This window comes from Camelus dromedarius, chromosome 23 (assembly GCF_036321535.1).
Source record: "Camelus dromedarius isolate mCamDro1 chromosome 23, mCamDro1.pat, whole genome shotgun sequence".
In the NCBI taxonomy this organism is placed as follows: domain Eukaryota; kingdom Metazoa; phylum Chordata; class Mammalia; order Artiodactyla; family Camelidae; genus Camelus; species Camelus dromedarius.
Genome location: NC_087458.1, coordinates 24,705,999 through 24,731,231, shown reverse-complemented (window position 1 = coordinate 24,731,231; position 25,233 = coordinate 24,705,999). Strand labels below are relative to the sequence as shown.

The 25,233-nt window shown below is 36.5% G+C and overlaps 1 protein-coding gene across 6 annotated transcripts in view; it reads right to left on the bottom strand.

The window, feature by feature from the left end:
* The window catches only part of CEP350 (centrosomal protein 350), a 122,656-nt gene extending 98,666 nt beyond the window's left edge, over window positions 1–23,990 (bottom strand). For 3 of the 6 annotated variants that reach the window (XM_031435663.2, XM_031435665.2, XM_010992911.3), the window contains exons 1-3: window positions 23,659–23,990; window positions 2,527–2,612; window positions 1,462–1,508 (exon numbers count right to left, since the gene is read on the bottom strand). In XM_031435663.2, coding sequence (XP_031291523.2) covers window positions 1,462–1,508; window positions 2,527–2,599 — 120 coding nt within the window. In that variant the 5' untranslated portion in view covers window positions 2,600–2,612; window positions 23,659–23,990. Of the gene's footprint in view, window positions 1–1,461; window positions 1,509–2,526; window positions 3,213–23,658 lie in introns of those variants that run through there. The other 3 variants (XM_031435664.2, XM_010992912.3, XM_064478051.1) reach the window with 3 other exon arrangements.
* Window positions 23,991–25,233: the final 1,243 nt, after the last annotated feature.

Genomic DNA, 25,233 nt, shown 5'->3' with positions numbered 1-25,233 from the left:
TATGTATTTTGTGCATTTTACATGCAAAAATGAGGAAAGAATCAAACAGACTGAAATTTAGGCCTACACAAACAGCCACAACTTTATACAGTTTTATGTCTATAAAGTAAGTTTCACAATAAGAACAAAATTCAAAATTCAGGTTTCTGTACACTTTACAATTTAAGTCAACTTTTGATATAAGCACCAATGTTCTCAATGATTTTAAAAAATATTTTCCCCTAAAAAGCAGAGTATTACATGCTTACAGGAGAAAACTGGGAGAAAACAGAAAAGGTAGAAAAAAATAAGATTAAAATCATCAAAACACCACATAGAGATAAAAACTTTGTGTAAAATTCTGATTTATCTTCTTTTGGATTTCTGCAGTGCATGTACTAACAAAATTGGAACAATCCTTTATATATTAATAATTCTGTATCAGGCATTTCACCCAATTTATATTATGAGCCACTTCCGTCCCTAAAAATTCTTTATAAAAGCCCAACAGGCTTGTTTTGTTTTGTTTTGTTTTGAAAAACAACTATTAACAGTTCAACTCTAAATTAGTTTGGGGATAAAAACTATTCTTACAATATAGATATATAATGCTCATGTAGAAGAGATAGAATATATATTGATTGCTGTATTCATGGGGCTAAAATTTGTGCATTATGACCAAATTTAGGTTATAGTACCTTTTCCAGATTGATTTTTAAGCCAGTTAAAAAGGTTAAGTGACAGAAAATATATTCAAACAGTAAAGAAATAAGTCATTCAAATTCAGGTAGAATACAAAAGAAAACAAACAAGAAATAAATATATTAGGAGAATAATTTCTGAGAGAGAGAGAGAGAAAGGAAGGAAGGAAGGAAGAAGGAAGAAAGGAAGAAAGAGGAAAGGGTCTCCCTTTGAAGGAGCTATGCATCGCTTGTCAAGTTTGTATTCCTAAACTCCAGACAAGACTGAACAGAACACAAATGAGAACAGTTGCCCATAGGCATTCTTCTTCAGCAGTGCTAAGAGAAAATACTCTGTTACTGCCACCAAAAAAGAAAAGATGTTATAGACACCAAAAAAGAAGAGGTAACTCACAGTCCATTCAAGAAGCTATTTCTTTCATTTCCTGACTCAGAACCTTCTACAGAGCCCCACATTATCAAATACATTGTTTAAAAATTTCATGTCAACATACCAAATGAGCAAATTTATTAAAGAATAAATAGCACAAATTATTTTAATTTTTATATGCCATAGTGTTAATGTTCCTGATATTTAAAGCAGTGTCTTAATTATTGCTTTACTATTTAATAGTCGTCATTAATGTTCATTTTGTTAACATACGGTTTATAATTTCTTACCAAAATGTTTAACTTTATTTTATCAAAAAAGCACTATAGAAAAAAAAGTTTAATCTATTCCATCATAACAGGAAATCAATTTTAAACCAGAAAGAAATAAATGAAAGCTGTAACTACTTACAGCAGCCTTGGTCTGAGAAAGTGCATCCCATGGTATGGTTACATCTGCTAGACAACATTGGTATTTACTGAATTAGAATCTCTGAAGTGTACCTTGGAATCTGCATTTTAATAAACTCCCAAATGCACTCAAAATGAGAATCACTTTACTAGGCAGAACTATTCCCCAGCAAGTGCATTATTAAACTGAGCAAAAACATGATTCTTCTCTCATTCTGTAAAACAGAGCTTCCCAATACATGGTTTAGAGCTGTATCACACACTGACCCTGTTGGTCCTTAGGAAACCTGGACTAATCCCCCACCCCCATCTCCATTAGACATCTCCAGCAATAAGCAGTATCCTCCTTTTATCCCCATGAGCTGAACAAATACAAAATTTAGTATTGTGTTGTATTTCACATTATGACATGAAAAGATTAGAAAACTACTCCAGATTTCAATCTACCAGTAGAAAAAAGGTAACATCTATTTAGTCTTTAAGATAACTGCTCTTTGAAGAGTGTAAGGCCATGTATTTCCCTTAAGTCATTCTTCTCTAGGATAAATATTTTCATTTCATCCAAATGTTCCTCATGTGACATGATTTCTAGATCCCTCACAAACCCAATAATCTTGCTCTAGACGTACTCCACAGTTTGTCAGTGCCCCTCAAAAACTATCATGCCTTAAATTAAAGTTACCCGATACATCGTTTAAAAAAAAAAGTTCAATGAGACTATTATTTTTGCTATCTGTGCACTATAGGTCTATAACTATATTAGGAGCTACATAATACCATTTACTGATATTAAGTTAGAATTTGTAAGATATTGTATATAACTAATTTTACATTTACTGATTCTTTTTTTAAAAGGATGTTTTCCTTTACAAAACAGTTTATACTATTGGTTGCCTTTGAAGGTAAGGTACTTTGTATATTTAAAACAAAACTGAATTTTAAAATTTATCTACTTGTTATAAATCAAAGCACATGTACAATTTCTACTTACTGACTAGCCCAGAATTTTATGCACATGACCTAAATACAGCATTAAGTTCAGTATATAAAAAAAAAAAAATCATACCTTGAACAGTATTCGTGCTTTGAGAGCTCCTTGGATTTGGTAAAGGCACCTCTTTTGATTTGATGCTCCTCATCCTGCCAATTTACCTGCAACCACATCATCAGCGTTCACTGAAAATCAGTATTACAATATCAGTAAAGAAAACGCCCTGATGTATCTTGCCTTTAGTGAAGGCCAGAAAAGAAATTTTGCCATCTCTAAAAGTATCATTATATCCTCTTAAGAGTTCCTGATAATCTAGTAACTTTATTTTTGCTTAGAAAACTAAACCATTGAAAATTATATCATGATCACCTCACAAGAACTAGGATGGCTGCTATCAAAAACACACAACAAAAAACAAATGTTGATGAAGATGTGGAGAAATTGGAACTCTTGTGCACTGTTTATGAGAAAGTAAAATGGTACAACTGCTGTGGAAAACAGGATGGCAGTTTCTCAAAAAATGAAAAATAAAATTATATGATCCAGAAGAACTGAAAGTAGTATCTTGAAGATATATTTGTATATTCATGGTCACAGCATTGTTCACAACAGTCAAAAGATAAAAGCAACCAAAGTATCCATCAACAGATGTTAAAAAATGGTTAAGATGGTAAATTTTATATTTTACCACAAAAAATTATAGAAAGAAAAAATTGTATCATGACTCACAAAGATCATGATCTACTTATGCTGACTAAACAGCTTGATGACAAAATTCTGTTATAAGAGTCACATAACAACACAAAAAGTTTGCAAAATATAGGAGAGGAAAACTCATCTCTGCTCCAAAATCCTAACACTATTATTAAGATATTATGCATAATCCCTTCTGTTCTACTGTTTTTACTGCAATCACTATAATTTCAATTTTGTGTCCTACTTAACCACTGGATATCTATAATGATTTGAGAACACATCCACAAATTCTTTGATACTCGTTTCTTCGAGAAGCAGAGCTTAATCTTCCTCTCATTGAATGTAGGCTGGACTTAGTGGTTCACTTTTAACAAACCAAGTGTGTGGAAGTGACACTGTATGACTTTCAAGACTAAGTCATAAAAGGCAATGCTCATTCTCTCTCTCACTTAAGGATCCAGCTGCCATGTCATGAGGACAGTCAAGCACCCTATGAAGAGGTCCATGTGGCAAAAAACCCAGGTTTCCTGCCTACAGCCATGTGACAACTATTTGGGAAGTGAAGTTACATAGCAGTAGATTACCAATATTATACCTCATTTTCTCTAAATAACACTGAAATGAACACATTCGTGTATGTGAATTTTTGCTCATTTGGATTATATATCTAGAACAGGAGATCTACAAAGCATGTTAAAACTGAACTAAAAAATGTACAGAACATGCTGCTCTTGAGAGCCAATGTTGAATTGTTTTCCAATTTACAATAATATGAGCCCATCAGTTTCATTAATGTATTTTAATATTGAGCATTATCTATACTTTTTACTTTTCTTGATTATTAATGAATATTGATTATATTCCCATTAGGGAAGAAAATCATTGCTTCGATTTGAATTCAGTAGACTGCTAGCAGGACTAAACATTCTGTCATAAATCTTAATCTTAGTTCTTCATTTATGAATTATCTTTTCTTGACCTTTACCCACTTACCTACCAGAATATTACAGCTTTTCTTATCAATTTGATGAGTTCTTACACTATAAATATATTAAACCTTTGTCATATCTTATAAAAATAATTTTCTTCAAAAGTTGTCTGTAAAGGTGATTCAATATAGTGAATATTGAAGACCCCAATTTAAATTTAAGAAAAGGAAAAGCCTACTTACTAAGTCCAAACATGTAAAACTAAAGGCATAATTAATGTCTAAGATAGTTATTTTCACCTACAGTAAATAATCCTGGTTTATAAATTTCTTAGAAAAAAACTTGCAAAGTGTTCTAAAAACAAAATTTTTCATAGAGTATACAATATGGCTCTAAGAAAAGTCAACCTAGGTTTTTAAAAATAGACAGGAATAGTAGAAAAGCTAAAATCAACAAATATGCCAATCACTTAAAATTTTTCCAACCATAAAAACTTTAATCAGAGCTGCCAAAACATTCAAAAAATTAATTCACTTTACTCTCCTTCTCATAAAGATACTTTCAGTATAGCCAAATATCAGTGATAACTAAACAAACATGAGTTATTCTATATTACTAAATAAAATCTGTCACTGATTTGACAAAGTTTTCTTTGGTCAGCCTTCTCTCCACTTTAAAACTGAAATACATGCTAACATATATAATAAAATTTTCTAATGATTAGGAGCTAATGCTGATAAGGTTGAGACAGGATAGGTAAGTAAAAAGAAGGAAGAATCTACCTGCTTCAAAATAAAAATGCTATTATTAATTAATCATCTTCAAATGCAAATGACTAAATATTAGGAGTGTGACATTTACATAAAATTTCATCCTGCAAATATATTATATTCACCATTTAACAAGAATGAAATAATTACAACTACATACAACCAGATAGCTGAACATCACAAACATGTTAAATGAAGAATGCCAGAAACAAGTGTATATGCTATATATTTCCATTTTATAAAGTATCAAACAGGCAAAAGTAGGAGTTACAAGTGAGGATAGTCACTACGTATGTTTTCTGGGGGAAGGATGACTGGAATTGGAGCAATGAAGGGTTTCTGAAGTACTAATAATATTGTGTACTGATTTTGGTGCTGATTTTACAGGTTTGTTCAAGTTTATGAGACCTCATCAAACTGTACTCGTATACACTTTATCAATGTATATTTTACTTCAGTTAAAAGTATTTTCAGGTAACTTGAAATAATTATACCTTGGTTTAGATTTATAATTATAGTTTCAATTCAGTTCTATAATGAATTAAAGCATCTCAATTTTTCAATAATCTCCTCTTCAAAATCCCTGATTATCCCATGCCCAATAAGTGAGTGTTATTAATAGAATGTATTTAAGTAGGTCTATTCTTTATGTAAGTATATATAATATATATAAATCACCATTTTCCATAAAAATGGAAAAAAGAATTATTGTGGAAAAAGTGCAAAGAAAAAATCTCTTCATAGAAAGAAGAGAATCTAATCTGTGAAAACTCTATTTTCCGTAGTTCCATACACATTTTAGGATTACTTGCTGTAGTTGTCAAAATGCCATGGGTATTTGGATAGGAACTGCACTGAATCTGTAGATTGTTTTGGGTAGTATGGACTTTTTTTTAACAATATTAATTCTTCCAATCCATGAACATGATATATCTTTGCATTTATTTGTTCTGTCTTCAGTTTCTTTCATCACTGTTTTATAGTTTTCAGCATATGGGTCTTTCATTTCTGGGTTAAATTTATTCCTAGGTATTTTATTCTTTTTGATGTAACTGTAAATGGGATTGTTTTCTTAATTTTTCTTTCTGATAGTTCATTATTAGTATATAGAAATGCAACAGATTTCTGTATATTAATTTTGTATCCTGCAACTTTCCTGAATTCACTTATTAGGTCTAATAATTTTTTGGAGGAGCCTTTAAGGTTTTCTATATATATGTAGTATCACATCATCTGCAAATAGCAACAGTTTTATTTCTTCCCTTCCAATCTGGATGCCTTTTTTCTCTTTCTTGTCCAATTTCTGTGGCTAGAATTTCCACTACTATGTGAATAAAAGTGACAGGAGTGGACATCTTTATCTTGTTCCTGATCTTAAAGGAAAAGCTTTTAGCTTTTCAGTGTCAACTATGATGTTAGCTGTGGGCTTGTCATATATAGCCTTTATTATGTTAAGGTATATTCCCTCTGTACCCATTTTGTTGAGAGTTTTTATCATTAATGGATGTTGAATTTTGTCAAATGCTTTTTCTGCATCTATTGAGATGATCGTGTGGTTTTCATCTTTCATTTTATTAATGTCATGTATCATGTTGATTGATTTGCTGATATTGAACTATCCTTGTATCTCTGGAATAAAGTCCACTTGATCATGGTATGATACTCAATGTATTCTTTAATTAGGCTTGCTTATATTTTGTTGAGGATTTTACATCTATGTCCATCAGCAATACTGGCAATGCAATCTTTTCTTTTTTCTTTCTGTAGTGTCTTTGTCTGATTTTGGTATCAGGGTAATACTAGTCTTGCAGAATGAGTTTGAAAGCATTCCTTCTTCAATTTTTTTGGAATACTTTGAGAAGGAAAACGCTTCTTTAAATGTTTAATAGAATTCCCCTGTGAAGTCATCTGGTCCTGGACTTTTGTTTGTTGGGAGTTTTTTTATTACTGACTCAATTTCATTGCTAGTAATCAGTCTGTTCAGATTTTCTTTTTCTTTCTGGTTCCATTCCTAGGCATCATCTATTTTAGCTCCTTCTTCCCAGGCAATCTCACTCATTTTCATGGTGTCAGCTACTTTCTAGATGTCATCATATTTGTGTCTTGGATTATTCTTTGAGCTCTGGACCCAAGTTTTCAGTCTATTTGATGGTCTATCTCCAAGTCCCACTGATACTTCAAACATATCACGCTCAGAACCAGATTCTTTATCTTCTATCTTCAAAATTGTCCCCCCTTCTTGTTCTCTTAGCAAATGGGATTACCATGCATCCAGCTCATCTCTGACATTCCTGCCTCTTCCTCACTCCATTATTTACTGAGTTACCAACTCAATACTAACTTAAAGATGTTTCTCTGTTATGATGTATAAAACATGCCTCCATAAAGCTGCTGAAAAACAAATTTAAGACATTTCTCTAATTCCCTCCCTCTCTTCCCCTTGCCTCTGCTGGAGCATCATTTTTAGCCTAAACAATGGTAAAAAGCTTCCTAAATTATTCTGCTCTTTATTGATTCTCCATATCAAAGTTATCTTTCTAAAACAGAACCTAGCAACTCTGCTTTTACAACTGTCCAGTGATAGAGAGAGAAGCAAGATGGTGGAGTAGAAGGATGCTTGTAGCTCACCCTCTCCCACAAATACACCAAAACTCACATCTACAGACCCACTCAGCCAACCAGAGCACCTGCCAATCTGACAGAACATCAATCTCTTCGAAAGATAAAGACGCCAAAAATCTGGTAGGAGAAAAGGAAAAAAGAAAGAAGAAAAAGCAAAACAGCATGGGACTGATCCCGCGGGGAGGGAGAGGCAAAGGAGGACTAACCCTCGTTGCCTGGGTCTCCCCACTCCAACAGAGAGGTCAGCGGGACAGAGTGGGAGCCTCTGAGGCTCGGATCTGTACAAAGAACCCCTTGACTGACAGAACTAAGTTAAACGGGCTCAAAGGGTCCCTGTGACACCCAGCCTGAGATGAGAGCTGGCAGCTGGGGGCCGGGACAGGCTGCCCGAGCCAGGCAGAGGACTGGGCGGCTGCACTGAGGCAGCCCGAGGGGACTGCAGGGGGCTGTGTGCCGTGGCTGGGAGGGGACACAGAGCAGAACCACCTCGGTTCCCCATAAATTGCAAAAAAAAAGCAAAGCAACACGGTTGGTGTGCCCTGGGGGGACGGGCGCCATAGCCATTGTCTCCTCAGACCCATAGCGCCATTACTGGAGATTCTCCTGAGAAGAGAGGTGGGGCGCAGCCATAGCCGCCATCTCCTCCTGTGCGCATGCCTGGGCGGGGGCGGGGCCAAAACCTGAATCTGCACCCAGGGGCTCCCCGACCTCCTGGGCAGGACTGAGACTTGTTTACAGCCCAAGGCAGATAGGATCTTTCTGCCCTGGCACCTCAGAGAACTCGCACCCTCAAGACAAACAAGGAGCTGAGATTTGGCACGGAGCAGGGGCAGGACTGTTCCACAGTCTTCCCTGAGCCCACCTACAGAGCGCCAACCTGAGGCGGAGCGGGCAGTTGCACAAAGCAACGGAGTGACCGGCGCCGGGAGAGGGCAGGTGGCCACCCGCCTTCCTGGTAGGAACACAACACCTGACCACGGTGCTGGGAGGGGGCGCGATCCACCCATCTGCCTCGCCCAAGCGCAGCACCTGACTGCAACATCAGCAGGGGGAGTGACCCGCCTGCCCACCGGTGCCAGAGAGATATGAGCAATATGAAGAAGCAGAGGAACCACTCCCAATTAAAAGATCAAGAGAAATCTCCTGAAAGCATGATCAAGGAAATAGACATTGATGGCCTACTAGATCAAGATTTCAAAAAGGACTGATCAAAGTACTGAAGCAACTAAAAGAAATAGTGTTTAGAGATATAAAATAATGTCAAAAATGAAACAGAAGCTATAAAGAAAAACCAAGTAGAATTAGTAAACTCATTTGCTGAGATGAGAGCTGACCTAAAGGCTGTACAAAGCAGGCTAGATAACGCAGAGGAACGAATAAGTGACCTAGAAGACAGGACAACAGAAAGCACCCAATCAGAACAGATGAGAGAAAAACAAATAAAAAACAACGAAAACAATATGAGGGACCTATGGGATAATATAAAGCATGCCAATCTACGCATAATATGGGTTCCAGAAGGAGAAGAAAGAACAAAAGGAGATTGAAAAGGTATTTGAAGAAATCATGACTGAAAACTTCCCAAACCTAAAGAAGGAATCAGATATCCAAGTACAGGAGGCTCAGAGGGTTCCAAACAGGAAGAACCCAAACAGACCCACACCAAAACATAGCATAATCAAGATGGCCAGAGTCAAGGATAAAGAAATGATTCTAAAGGCAGCAAGAGAAAAACAAAGAGTGAGTTACAAGGGAACCCCCACAAGGCTCTCAGCTGATTTCTCTACACAAACACTACAGGCCAGAAGGGACTGGCCATATATGTTCAAAGTCCTGCATGAAAAAAACATGCAGCCTAGGATACTCTGTCCAGCAAGGCTATCCTTTAGAATAGAAGGAGAGATAAAGAACTTCACAGACAATCAAAAACTAAAAGAGTTTAGCAACACTAAACCCATGCTAAAAGAAATACTGACAGGTCTAGTCTATACAGAAAAGCAGCAGGATGCTACAAAAATGAGAAACTCATAACTGGAAAGATGATAACTACCATGAATTACAAATAGAATAAACACAAAATTGTAAAAGAAGACATCTAAATCATTAAAAGTGGGAGAGGGAAGCAAGGAAAGCCACTGTGGAAAACAGTATGGAGATTCCTCAAAAGACTAGGAATAGACTTACCATATGACCCAGGAATCTCGCTCCTGGGCATAAATCCAGAAGGAACCCTACTTCAAAATGACACCTGCACCCCAGTGTTCATAGCAGCACTATTTACAATAGCCAAGACATGGAAACAGCCTAAATGTCCATCAACAGATGACTGGATAAAGAAGATGTGGTATAATACAATGGAATACTATTCAGCAATAAAAAATGACAACATGATGCCATTTGCAGCAACATGGATGTTGCTGGAGAATGTCATTCCAAGTGAAGTTAGCCAAAAAGAGAAAGAAAAATACCATGAGATCACTCATATGTGGAAACTAAAAAAAAAAAAAAAAAAAAAGAACATAAATACAAAACAGGAACAGACTCATAGACATAGAATACAAACTTATAGTTGCCAAGGGGGGGTGGGTGGGAAGGGACAGACTGGGATTTTAAAAATGTAGAATAGATAAACAAGATTATACTGTATAGCACAGGGAAATATATACAAGATCTTGTGGTAGCTTACAGTGAAAACAAAATGTGACAATGAATATATGTATGTTCATGTATAACTGAAAAATTGTGCTCTACACTGCAATTTGACACAACATTGTAAAATGACTATTACTCAATAAAAAAAATGTTAAAAAAATAAAATAAAATAAAATGACTCTCCAATGACCATCATCTATGGGATAAAGTTCCAAATCCCTTAGCGTGACATAAGTTGGAACCCTCCACTACCTTAATTTGGTCTTACCCCTTGCTATTGCCACTGTATATCAATTGTTCCTGCTATACCTAGAGTGCATTCTCTGAACATTCAGAAACTTTCATTATCTCCACATCTTCTTTTCCTACATTTTCCCTGGGAGTAATACTCTTCAGGGCCAAACTCTAATGTCCTCTCCTATAAATCTTTCCCAGACTGACCCTTAACAGAATTACTGCTTCATCTGTTTCCCATAGCAATCTGTTCACTTTTTATAGCCCTTATCACCTCCCTCTCCCTCTCTCTCACACACATACACATTCATTCACTTACCCAATGAATATTCATTGGGCACTTAATGCTCACAATCTAGTGAGAGGAGACACACATATAAACAAATAGAAACAGAAAAGAATAAAAAGGAGTCAAAGGCAGAGCTGCCAGTGAAAGGACAGATAGGGAAAGGAGTGGAGTAATTAACAGAAGTGACAAGCAACATGATCACAGAAGCAGAAGAAGTGGTTAAAAAGCCAGGCTGGGAAACTATTCATACGAAAGGAAGAGGAACACAATGAACACGCATCGCTAGGCCAGAAAGCTAGGGGGGAAAAAGAAATGGGAAACAAGGGAATGGAATTCATATACCATTTTGCAAATAGCCTGTAACAATATATGGTAAAAATAAACTACAAAGCACACAAACACAAAAGTATAAGTGACCTTGCTAATGATAAAAGGGTAAAGAAGAGGGATACACAGGTGGCCAAATAATAAGTTAAATGTATGATTCCACGGAAACAATGCGAGTCATTTGATAAAAGCACATGATCATTAATGTGCAATGATCAGAAGACTGGAGCAAAAGACAATGCTATTACTCTGGCTATAACCAAGTAAAAGCCTTATTATGATTAGGCCAAAAAAAATAGTGTATAAACTATACTGGAGGTTCATTTATTCATTCTCTGGACATGAATAAAGTAATGAGTAATTTAATTGGAACAAGAAAATATTGCCATCGACATTCACTGAACAGCAGAAACTACACAGAAAAAGGACATTTCTCCCAGCTGCTAGACCCATGGTTTCAACCTCACAAAAAAAAATCTTAGTGTTTCTTAGAGGGGGGTGGTCCATTCCAGCTGAATGGATTTTTTTGTGAAAACTCCTAGAGAGGTGCCACTGCTAACTATCAAGTTACAATTTGGCAAACATATCTGCCTTGTTGAGAATTCTGTGTCTACTGGCAATCAAGTTCCCTGATTCTGGAAGTATGATGGTATCACTGAGTACCCATCCTCAATAGACTTGAACTCTATCTGAGCTATACTGAAACTCAAGATACAAGTCTCCAAAGGACAGCAAGAAGCCAGAATCCTAACATGGAAGCTGAAATGACTGGAATTAGAAATCTAGGCCCACTGTCCTACATCATATTCAATTAATTCAATCGGGGAACAGTATATTCCTTCTCCTAAAACCCATACCATATCATTCCTTCTCCTAAAATCTCACAGGTAAAAGTGAGTTAAGAGGGGCAGGTGGGGTTTCTAATACTTCTTTTGTCTCTATTATCATTTCTGGTTCTTTCATTCACTAGTACAGTCTCACTTAAGAAAATCTGCTTAAAATTATAGAAAATTATAGAAACATTTATATTCATTCCTTAAAAAACAAATATGGCATATTCTCTTCAAATAGTAACAGTGTATTTTCCTGTTTTCCCATTCATCTATTTTCTTCTATGATATTTTTCCCTCTTACTTTTCTGTTTTCTATATTAATCTCTTACCTGACTTCCTGTCCTTCCCTCCTCACCTTTAATTTCCCTATTTTATGTCTACCATTCATATTTATACATGTTGATAATCAACTTTTCTAACTAAAAAACTCTACTCAACCTCTGCAGCTAGGTTTTAAGCCTATGAATAAACCTGCAACATAAGAAAATTTCTCTCAAAACTCAAAAGACCTTTACTACAGAGATATGCAATATAATCATATAGATGCACACACACACATATATATACCTATATAAGAATACGCATTTATTGAAACATAGTATGATAATATGCTTGACTTCTTTTTTTAAAATGTGGGCAAGTGGCATGAACTGGTATTAAGGATAATGCACAAAATACTAATCTTAAGATGCCAGTATAACCATACAATCCAACAATCCCACTCCTGGGCAAATATACAGAGGGAACCTTAATTCAAAAAGACACATGCACCCCAATGTTCATAGCAGCACTATTTACAATAGCCAAGACATGGAAACAACCTAAATGTCCACTGAGACATGACTGGATAAAGAAGTTGTGGTATATTTATATAATGGAATACTACTCAGCCATAAAAAAACAATAAAATAATGCCATTTGCAGCAACATGGATGGCCCTGGAGAATGTCATTCTAAATGAAGTAAGCCAGAAGGAGGAAGAAAAATGCCACATGATATCATTCATATGTGGAATCTTAAAAAAAAAAAAAAAGACAAATGAACTTATATATAAAACAGAAACAGATGCACAGACCCAGAAAACAAACTTATGGTTACCAGGGGGAAGGGGGTGGGAAGGGATAAACTGGGAGTTTGAGATTTGCAGATACTGACTGGTATATATAAAATAGATAAACAAGTTTATACTGTATAGCATGGGGAACTATATTCAATATCTTGTAGTACCTTACAGCAAAAAAGAATATGAAAATGAATATATGTACATTCATGTATGACTGAAGCAATGTGCTGTACACCAGAAATTGACACATTGTAAACTGACTACATTTCAATAAAAAAAAAAAAAAAGATGCCAGTATAACAGTCAAAACGCACCTTTAGTCATAGAGTCATCATATCCGCTGTTTAATCCATGGCAAATAGGGACACACAGAAAGCATCCTTTGTATTTAAATTTCTTTTAAATGTAATACTTTAAAATCATTATTCCCCTACTCAACCTCTGCAGCTAGGTTTTAAGCCTAAAGATAACCTCTCCCAAATAACCCACACCTACATTCCTAAACATTCCCACTATTTCAGAGCAGCCACACAATACCTTCTTCCAGGAGCTGCAGAGCTCTTATTTCCTAAGCTTGCTTTCTCAAGCAGCTCTAAAAGGAGAATCATATGGATAACATGTTAAAAACAGAGATGTCAAGGCTCTACCCCCAAGAGATTCTGAATCAGTGGGTCTGAGAAAACGCCAAAAACCTGTATTTTTAAAGGTCTACAGGGATCCCAATACCCAGTGAGCTTTGAGAACTGTAGCTCTAGAGGTCATCTTCAATTTTGACTCTTCGAAGCCTGAAGCCTCCAAAAACACTGTTGATTCCATAAAGATAAGAATCCACTGGGGAAAACGATTCCCCAACCACCTGAGAACATCTCTCTTCTGAAGCTCCAGAACCCTTGACAGCAACAATCCTTTCAAACCAGAAGCCAAAATTAAAGACCTCTAACACTATAGGGAATGACCATGAGAGCAGTTAATAGATAATAATCATAGCTAGTATTTTCTGGGTTCTTCTATATGGGCCAAGGACTATATTGTTTTCTATATATTATTTCCAATCTCATGAGGCAACTATCCATATATCCATTGTACCCATGAAAAAACAGTATCAGACAGACTATGGAACTTGTCCAAGGTCATTCAGCTATTAAGAGACAGAACTGGAACTTAAATCTAGATCTCTCTCTCAAACCTCTGAAAGCCTCTAATAGTCATTCACATAATGGCAGTCATTGGCATATATGATTGGCAAGCCTTGGGCATGGGTGAGGACACCCAGAGAGAGAGTATAGTGTTAAAAAAGAAAAGAGCTCAAGGTCAAACCCTCTTGAATCGAAAGATTTAAGACACAAGGGCTAGCTTGCAAAGGAGACTGAGAAAGAGAACTAGAGAAGAGGTGGAAAATTGGAGTGTAGTATATGGAAGCCAAAGGATAATAGTGTTTCAAGAGAATGGTCAAATGTGATGACCAAAAGACCAAGCAGGTTGAGGACTTGTTATTATAAAATGCCCATTAGATTTAGAGACAAAGAGGACTTTGGTGATTTTAGGGAGAGCTAAATGTGGAGAAATGGGGGTGGAAATTACACTGGAATTACTTGAAGAGTGAATGAAAAGTATCTCTAAATGGAAAGTGTATTCAATCAACTTTTTTGAGAAGTTTGTGAAGGAAAAAGATCAGTAGCAATGGAAGGTGCTGGATTGAGGGGCTTTTGTGTTTAAGTAAGAAGACTTTATTAAGTACACATGCTGATAGAATCTCAGAGAGGGGAGGAAGCCAGAGACACATATGAGAGAAAATAATTCATGGTCGAAGTTTCTTGAGTGAACCTGGAAATGGGGAAATCTTGAAACAGGTGAAGTATTCTTATGGCTCCTTTCCTCTGAAAGTTACTTTTTCTGTTCTTTTCCCATTCTCCCTATTTATGAACTTTTATTCTGCATGATAAAAGGAAAAACTTTAAATGGTGAATATCATTCTTTTAAATTTCTCAGCTACCGTTTGTGTTCTCTGAGCCTTTGTACTTCTCTTATGAGGTGGATATTTTGATGACTCTTGAATTGTGGACACCTTGTTGGCTTTAGATTATGTTTGCTATTAAGCAAATAGTCTTCTGAAGTTGCATCCTTATTTTTAGGTGCTTCTGCTTTTTACTGACATGACTTTTTTAAAAATGATTTTTCTAGTGTCACTGGAAGACTTTCATTTATTTTAGTTTTTCAAAATTCTTTTCTCTAGTTTTTTTTTGGGGGGGGGACATAATTTGTTGTTGTTGTTGTTGTTTGAATATTTTTAATTTTAGAAGAGGTACTGGTGATTGAACCCAGGACCTCGTACATGCTAAGCATGTGCTCTACCACTTGAGCTATATCCTCCCCCTTATATCACTTTTATTGGATTCTTCTTATACATTTATTAAAGCTTTAGTGAAATTGTTCCCATTTTCTATGGATGTTAGAGCTGTACTTAGCTAACTTTTGGAAGTTAGCTATCTGTCCCTTCACCCCACTGCTCCCCACTGCTTTTGCACCCCTCTCCTTCCCGTAGACACACATACAAACCATTCTTATTTGGGGGGCCAATGTCTGAAGCTTTCATTTCTATTTTACATGATGCAAATAGAACCCTGTTAAATATAGTTTCTTTTCTAGTCCTCGTGATACTTGATTTTAGTCTGAACAAAGCAGTATTGTTCATTTATGCTTGAATTTAATGTGAAATAACTTGTTTCTCTACAAGATGTCAGTTAAACTCACAGTAAAATGGACACTAAAATAAAACTCTTGAGTCACTTAAGTGAATAATAAAAGTATTCTTAAGTTTTCTGAAGTTTACAGTCTAGTAAGGAGACAAAGTGCAATACAGTGATACAGATTCTACGTTATTGGTTTCTTAAACTAAAGTCAGTCTTATCTCTGATATCCTAACCCACATATCAAACTGCTTATTCAGAAATCTCAAAGGCACATCAAACTCATCTCCAAAAGCCAACATGTGATTATTCCCCCAAAACAAACTTGAAGTATTCCCTATCTCACTCCAATTGCACAAGCAAGAAATATCCACAAGAGGTGATTATATGACCTTAAAGGTCCTTTCCTACTGTGAATTTATAATATATACCACCAGTTCCCAGAGTGTAATCCAGGCATCTCTGAGGGTCTATGAGACACTTTTGGGGTATTTTTAAAGACAAAACTATTTCCATAATAATATTAAGACCATTATTTGTCTTTTTCATTCTCATTCTCTTAGGGGTGCATTTAGTAGACTTCCCCAAAGGCTACATGACATATGATAACACAACAGATTGAATTCAGAAGCAGATACAAAAATCCAGATGTCTTCTATTAAGCTAGGCATTAAAAAGATTTGAAAAATGTCAAACAGTGGCACTCTTCTCACTAAATTTTTTTTGGGTTTTGGAAAATGTATTTTATTTAAAAATATGTGTTAACATCATTTAAAATTTCTAATACAGTAAATATCAATAGATATAGCCCACATAAACAAAGACTCTTGAGTTTTCAATAACTTGAGTATAAAGCGTCTTCTTGACACCAAAAAGCTTAGGAAACTCTGATCTATACCTATCGTATGTATACACAAATAAGATAAAAGAAAACATTTTGAAATAGCCAATTCTCAAGTTATCTTATAGCAGCAAATTTTCCTTTCACATTTATTAATACTGCTCTCATTCGGTCACATAGACTCATTCAGCTCAAATATTTATTGGGCTTGTACTATGTGCCAGGTACAAGGGATAAAAGATTTTAAAAAGAGACTTCATTCCGGCTTCTGTGGAGAGTATTTTCCAAACCTGTGCTACATTTCAGTTCTCTCATCTCTTTCAGACCCTATGTAACAACCATGTTTGTCGGAAAGGTTGAGAAAAAACAACTCTGCAATAGTATACTATCAAGCCTCAATATAAAATGGACAAATTTAGTAGGGACTGAGCTAGGAAAAGTGGAAAACATTCCAGCTCTAAAAATCAGAACTACTACACTGTTCTATGTAAATTCTCAGAATAACCAACACTCCTATAATATAGAATAATATACAGAAACAACTTACCTGAGAATTTAGCCTCACCTCTTTTTATATATAAAATACAAACCTCTACAATTACTTTTATAAATACAAGGCTGATCTATTATAATCCAGAAAACCCATAATAAACTGTAACATTTGGTACCAATTTGGCCCCTGGAGGATAGGAGGCAGAGAAAGGATCACAAAGAACCCAACGTCCCCCACTGATACGAAACAAAGAGCTAAACTAGAGCCCGACTAAAGGTGCCCCTATGCTTTTACTTAAAAAACCCTAAAAATAGGAACCTTTATTTTCTTTAGCCACTATCTAGTTCCTCAATACTTACTCTTCTAAATTAGTTTCAAGGAAATCCTCCTATAAGTGTCTTGTAGTTTGCAAGTCAGGATTATTTTTTGCCCTAAAGTATGAAATTTTCACTCTAGAAGCTTTGCTAATACACAAGAAACCATTAACACTGGTTAACTCTGAGGAAAGGGAGTGAGGGGCCAGCAAAGGAAGATTTTTCAGTGGCTATGTTTTCAAGTTTTTCAAAAGCAGATACATTTATCACGTTTTGAGGGAAAAAAACAAGGAAAAATCATTCTGAAAAGTTTCATTTCACAGTCAATAACCTAGCTAATTTAGAGACTATTAAGGAAACAAATACAACTACTTTTTCTTTCACTGGAAGTCTTTGACTCCTTGACACAGTGGAGTTGCTCCCACTTTGTGGATCCACAGCACTTTATCTTTCCTCTTACCTCCCCGCTTCTATACTATTAGTTACACATCTGTCTCTAACATGGGGCTGTGGGGATGTTTTATTCCTCCTTATACCCCTAGTCCGTGCACAGCGCATAGAGCACACATTAGGTGCTCCAGACCTGTTTGCTGAATGATGGTCCCATTGGTAGGTGTTAGAATCCAATTCTTCAATACAAACGGGCCATCATCATCATCATCATCATCACAGGTATTTTATATAATATGAAGAGGTTAACTATTGGTAAGCAGAAAATTTCTCTCATGGTAACATGTAAAAAATAATGAAATAATAGTTGTATGTGTACATGTGCGTTTTATATTTTAAAACAAGCCCAAAACTAAAAAGAAATTATTTAATAAAACATTCTTGTAGATTTAGACATGAAAATCATGAATGAAATGAAGCCTTAAATTAACTTGTAGCCAGTGCTATTACTCGTGAATGGTTTTCAAATCTAGTTTTAAAAAGGGAAAGATGCCACAATTCCAAAGTGGCTTTTACAAGTCTACTTACAACAACAAAAACTTTTATGTGGTTAACTTTTTAAAAAAAGCACCAAACCCCAAACTTATCAGAGATAAATCAGTCTTCTGGTTGCAAAAATATTCATTGTGTAAAAAGATCTCCTTTACATCATTATTTCCCTACAGAATTTATAACAATTTATCATACAAAAAAAAGTAGCATCTACAGAGATTTTCAGAGCTGCATCTATTATATAAATGTAGTCCAACTTCATTTATAACTAATCAGAGAACAAAGCATATTAAAGCTGGAAGTTAGAGGTCATCTAGCCTCATGTTTTTCAAATATGTAGTAACAGTATAATGTAGTAGATCAAAATGGTAGGCTGGTACTAGCAATTTTTAATAAAACCAAATAGAACTGAGTTGAAAATATCAGGGTGTATTAAAAGTACTAAGGTTTTTTTTTAATTGAAACTTTCATTTTATATAGAAATATATACATAGCTCTGTGCATTATGTCTCCATGAAAAATATATTTTTTACTGTTACTAGTCAAAGAGGATTCAAGAGGTTCCCAAGCTTTCTCAGTTCACATAACCCTCAGTGTCTCAGTAATTTTCTCATGGTACTCTAAGCCAAAAAAAGACCTAACAGTTCCACTTACTAGACAGTTACGTCCCTACAACCTAAAACGTATTTATGTCCTTTACAACTTAGTAGCAGTCTGAAAAATACATAAAAATTAAAAGATATATTTTGATTACTAAATAACCATAATTACTTAATAAAGGGATGTATGCACCTAATATACATTACATAACTTCTCAAACCCTGAAATCACTTCAAACACTGCCACTTTCTTTTACTGTCTCACAGTTTTACTGATTTTTGCACAGTACTTGCTTTTCATCACAGTAACCCCCAAAATCTAGCTCTTTGAAGACATACTGACATCGAAAGGAATGTAACACAATTTCGTGAGCACTACCTCAAACTAACAGTTTGAGCAGTGTCCCACAGCTGTCAAATAATACTGTTTCCCTCTAAAATTTAAAAATATTCCACAGTGCTCATGTGAGTTTACTACCTCATGGCAGAGTCTGGGAATCCTGGGTTTAAGAAACACTAATCTAGCCTACGTGTTTACTTTGTAAATTAAGAAATGAGACATAAGGTCATAAAGACAGTTAAAAAAAAAAAAAAAAGTACATTTATTAGGAATTTTCATACACTAATTTTAACCTTTTATCAACAAGTTTTGAAATAGAATCTAATCATGTGATAGTCTGTGGATGCAATCTGAAGCTCTCTAAAAATCTATATTCAAAAATACATGTATATGACTGTATAATAAATGAAAAACTCTGCTTCAATGTTTTTTCAGAAAAAAGTTTCAAAAATTATAAAAGTGGGGCTTACAATAAACACAAGTGTCTCAATTAAAAAAAAAGGAAAGCATCCACTCTCCCACAGATAACACAGCTAACAGTTTAATGTCTATCCTTACAGACCCTTTCCTATGCACATACAAAATCAAAACAAAATCAAACTACATATCTTTGACTACATGTTTGTTTTTACAAAATTGAATCATATTCCACAGTGTAGGGCAACTTCTTTTTTTTTCACTCAATATTGTATCATGAACATCCTTCCACGTCAGTAATGGTAATTGCAAATACTTATGTGGTGCTTATTATGATTACTTAGGGCTTAAACATTAACTCACTTAATTCTTAACAACAGCCCTGTCAGGTGAGAACTGTAATTATATCCACTTTACAGATGAGTTTAAGTAACTTGCTAATGGTCATAGCTAATAAATAGATGTGAACCCAGAAAGTTGGCCGCATTGTTCCTGTGCTCAATAATACACTCAGCTACTTCTTATAAAGTAAATATAGGTATCACTCAATCTGTTAACAAGCGCATTGTACTTCACATCATAAATATACCATAATTTTAACTATTCCCTTACCAATGGACATTTAGGACCTTTTTTTGTTAATTTATAAATGTTATTGACATTTATTTGTAATAATGATAAAATAAACATCCTTATAAATTTGTTCTTGTGCTCGTGTGTTAAAATTTCTGTAAGATAAACTCCTAAAAATGAAATGACTCTATCAAAGAGTATGTGTACTTTTAATTTTGATAGGTAATGCCAAATTTCCTTCCTGAATCAGCTGTACCAATTTCTAACCCCAATGACAGGGGAGAGGGCTGAGATTCATCTTCAAATTAAAAAAATATTTTTGCTTCAAAAAAAGAGAGGCCTGTTTTGAGTTTTTAATTAACACTGATTTAGAATAAACTGCCAGACTGTTCATAATTATCTTCTGATTTGGTATTATCTGACACGTTAAACAAATGCAGACTTAACAGCCGTATAGTGGAGTCTTCATCCAGTTATGAAACCAACTATGGGCGAGAGATTTCCTCTACATGAGCTTCTATTTACTTATGTATAAAACATGAGAATTGGACTAGTTGGCCTTTAAGATTTAAAACTCCCAATGCTGTAATTAAGAAATGACTTAAAGTTATTACAAGCCTATAATTACAGTACTAGTATAACAGGTCAGGGTCTTAAAGCTTCCATTTTCTTTAAATTACGATAACTATTGCCAGAGCACCTAGGCAAATCATTAAAATAGTCAATAAAGTTTTTCAGGATCCACCTGTGGCTTATTCTCAGCAGCTTTTAAATCCCAGGCTGTCATTCCCTTGCTACCTAACAAACTTGAACTCACCTCTGGAGTATATTCCTAAGAAGACCTGATGTGTGCCTGGGAACCATCAACTAGTATTTTGTTTTGTTTTTAAATATTATGCCACAACCATTTTCTTGTCAATTTATTCAGCCAATATTGATTGACTATTTTAACTATGTGGTAGGCACTGGGTGCAAAACAGTTAATGGACAATCTCTGCCATCATGGAACTTACAGACTAGATGAGAAAGGCAAACAATAACCCAAAAGAACCACTGGCAAATGTGAAGTTATATTTGTGATAGCAACAAAAATATTAGCGCAAAAAAAGACTATGCAATCTTTTGATCATTCAGGTTTGGGGGACTATTTGTAACACCAGAAATTGACACGGGAAAAGTCAACAGAGAAAATTACTTCACAACTTGCCCCACAGTACAAAAACAGCAATCACAAGTGTAGGTGGCAAATTAACTTTTCAAATCATCAATTCTATAATAAAATTACCAAGATGTAATTACTTTTCAGTTATGTTACTGACCATGTGGCTTGAATATTTTACTTAACCAAGAATATAAATGATTTGAAGTACCAAAGGTGACAGAACTATGAATATCAAAGTGAGACAAGAAATGAACTACAATTTAAGAACATTGTTCAGGCAGAGTATATACAAAAGTAAAGCAATTCATTACAACAATTCATGACTTGTGAATAATGAACATAATGCTATGAAAATACTAATGTTTTTAAAGAACCAACAGTTACCAGCCTAAAGAGCTAGTGGCATGTCAAAAGGAACATAAAGATAACTTTTTTTAGATTTAAAAAAAAAATGCCAGAAGTACCTATATTAATACTCAATTTTAAATAAAATTAATTCCGTGACATTAACTAGATTTATTATGATCATTCCATAATTTATACAAATATCAAACCATTATGTTGTGCACCTGAAACCAATATAATGCTATATGTCAATTATACCTCAATAAAAATAAACAAAATAAAAATTTATAAATTCTACATCATCTGCAGAAATAACAGCATCATTCACATAAATAAGTGAATTTCCTTGTGTGTCAATTTCCACAACTGCAAAATAAGGACACTTGTCAAGTCTACCTCACAAAATTGCTGAGGACTAAATAAAATACTTTATATGGAAGCACACCAAAAATGATGTAAGTTACTTTAGACAGCAGCTTCTTTTTGCTCTCACTGTAACGTACAGCAATTTAACAAATAACAAAATTCGCCAGATAGGGACTTCATCTCCTTCCTTCTATCCATGATATGGTATTAGTGTTATAACATTATAACATGGGCAAAAGACTAGCAATCAGAAGCATTAGAAAAAAATTCAAAACTTTGTAACTCATAAACTGATTACCCTACAGAAGGTTGGCTGTTCAAGTATTAATGTTCTTACGTAACACTACACACCAGTATATCTCAGAATCAGAGAAATTCTTCCACATATGTATGACATTGTTTACATATTATAACTTACCATCACTACAAACAAAAGCCCTGCTACTCACTATGAAAAGATGAGATACACATGTATTTATCCACACATACAATGTATTCTAGCTTGATGTTTATTTTTCTGATTCAAGTATCTTAAATCCAGTGCAATGACGGTTCAGTGGTTCAGACTTATTTTATTACACTGAGTGGAGTTTGTCAATTTAGCACACCAAAACTAATTATTACACGCCCAAGGGCTTAAAGTAACTTCTACCACAGGTCTAATAACAAATCTCCCAAAGTCACACGCTCATGTTATCACCAGCACATTGCCTTGCTTAAAAACAGTATTTTAAACTAAGAAAATTTTGTTAAATGGAGAGCAGCTTTCAATATTTTATCACTATTTCTGCAAAGCTTTTCAAGTTGTTACCAGATCTGCCTAAGACAGCCATTCCTTTAAATCCCTTAAAATACAGGGCTGGAGGAGGTATCGTTAACATGGCAACCTAACCATTAACGACTTTTCCAAATTCAAAACAAGGATCACCATCAAAACAAATCAGGTGGAGTACATACATGGATACTGATTACTATTTCTGACAACATGTTTTTTTCCTATATGAAGGATTTGTTACTACACTAAGCATATGAAAATCTATACTATGTGCAACACCCTATCCGAAAATCCAGCTAAATTCCAAACCATGTTTGTGACATTAGCTAAATATTACTTAGCATGCTGGGCTACACTTTTAAAAGGGCGGTGGGAAAAACTGACAACTTTCAAAGAGTACAAGCTTTTTAAATCGCCCCCTAATTCACCTGTGAATAAATGCTAGACTATACACAGCAACTACTAGACTGGAGCAAAAGATCAAAGTTTTCCCTATACTTGAGACTGTTTATCTCCAACAAAAAGGAACAGAAACTAGTCATCCCTGCCACTGGAGCCAGTTCCCCGGAATTTCCCAAAATATGCCTGATCTCCAATGAAGAAGGGACAGTTCTCCGGAGACCAACAGCGAGAGGTATCTCACATCTTCTGCAGACCAGAGGAGGGGCGGGGGAAGGGGGACAGGCAGTGGCAGGTAAGGAAGGAAATCCCGTCTACGGCAGGCACCGGTGGGACCCGAAACCCAAGTCTCAGAACGGCTCTCCCAGCAAAGGCTCAGGACCCAGGGAGGCTCTCCGAGAGGGGACGCCAGGCTGGGCCAGGGTTCCCCGCGCCCCGCCCCGCCTCTTTCGCCGCCGCCAGGGACCCGGGACCGCGGACAGAGGCAGCGGAGGCTAAGCGAGTGTCCGCGGTCCCTGCCAGGTCCTCCCGCAGCTCACCTGAGAGTGTCACCTCCGCCCTCGGCTCCCACGGTGCATCCCGCGGGGCCTGGCGGAGGGTGCAGTGACGCCGCCCCGACCGGCCCCAGGGCTGCCCGGCCTGGCCTCCCCGCTCCGGGGACGCACCGGGTGCCCGCCTCGCACCGGCTCCCGGGATCCGCCGGGCTGCAGAGAAAGAAGGAGAGGCAGAAAGGCTGCCTCCCCTCCCCCACAGCAAGCCACCCCCTGAGCTGCGGCTCTCTGCAGTTCCCTCTGGCGCAGGTCTGGCCCGGCTCCCCCACCCGGGAGTCACTTCGGCAGCGGCGGCCCAGTCGCCATTACAGCCCAACAACTGACACGGAGGAGGAGCGGCGCCGGCGGCAGTGGCGGTGGCGGCGGCGCGAGGCAGGGCGGGAGCAGTCGGGGTCCGGGCAAACCTCGCGAGAACTGTCCCGAGACCATTCCACAGGAATGCAACCTTCGGTTAGGGCCATGTTGAGTGTGGCCAAAAGGCGAGTATGAGATAAAACAAGAAGGACTTTGAGGGCGCCATGTTTGGTGTGGCGAAGTTTGAGCCTTGCAGGACTCGGGAGGAGCCAAAGTAGATCCGCAGTGGAGACCTCCCCCCGGCCTTCTTTCATCTGACGCTAATTGGGCCTTCTGTCTGCGCATTTCACCCCCGGTCGGAAAAAAAAAACCAACAACAAACTGGGGTTGTGACAAGAATGAACTCGAAGTCTGAAAAATTGCAGCTTCTCAGAGTTTACGATGTTTCACCAGTTGTCGTTCAAATAAATCTTTACTCCAGTTTCAGAGTAATCGCAGCTCTGCGGCTGCGGCAGTTACCCAGTGCTGTCACTGTGGCCGTTTTATTCGCGAGGGTTACAATTCTGTTCAGCATGCACTCTGTCTAATGGCTTAAGATTCCACAGAAAGTAAAAAGGAGTTTCCTCCTGTTAGGTATTGGCATTGATATAACTGTGCATTAGGAGAGTCTGTGATCACCATCTCTTCCAGTATCTTTATCGTCTTTCCCCAGTCTCTGCGGGGCGAATTCTGTCATCTGTCAAGACTTGGCTTGAATGACATCTCTTCAGCAAATAGTGCTACCTTCCATTAGGTGCTCACTGCACCAAAGGTCTCCACCCATCACTTTCCTCCACCTTCTGAACTCATGTAGTTCTTTATCCAGAGACTGTTTCTCATCCTGACTCTTTTTTCTCTCCCTCTGTCTCTCTCTTTATACCCCACCAGGGCCTAGCACAGTAACTGGAACATTGTAGATGCTCAATAAATGCTTGTCGAGTGGCTCTTACCAATAAAAGCGGAAGGCCCCCTCTATGTAGGCCCTACAGCTGTGCCTGAATAAGAGGTAAATTGATGTACAAAAATCCTGCACATACGTAAAATGTGTACGGTGTTCCCAGGAAGCAATGCTGGAGAGAAGAACAGGAAATGTGGGTATCCCAGTGATGCAAATGGTAGCAAGAAAAACAACAAAAGGAAAGAATTATTTAGGTTTCCCCCAACTTTTCTATGTAAAACATTGGGTTAGATGATTTTCATATGTTATTTTATTGAATTTATACAACCATC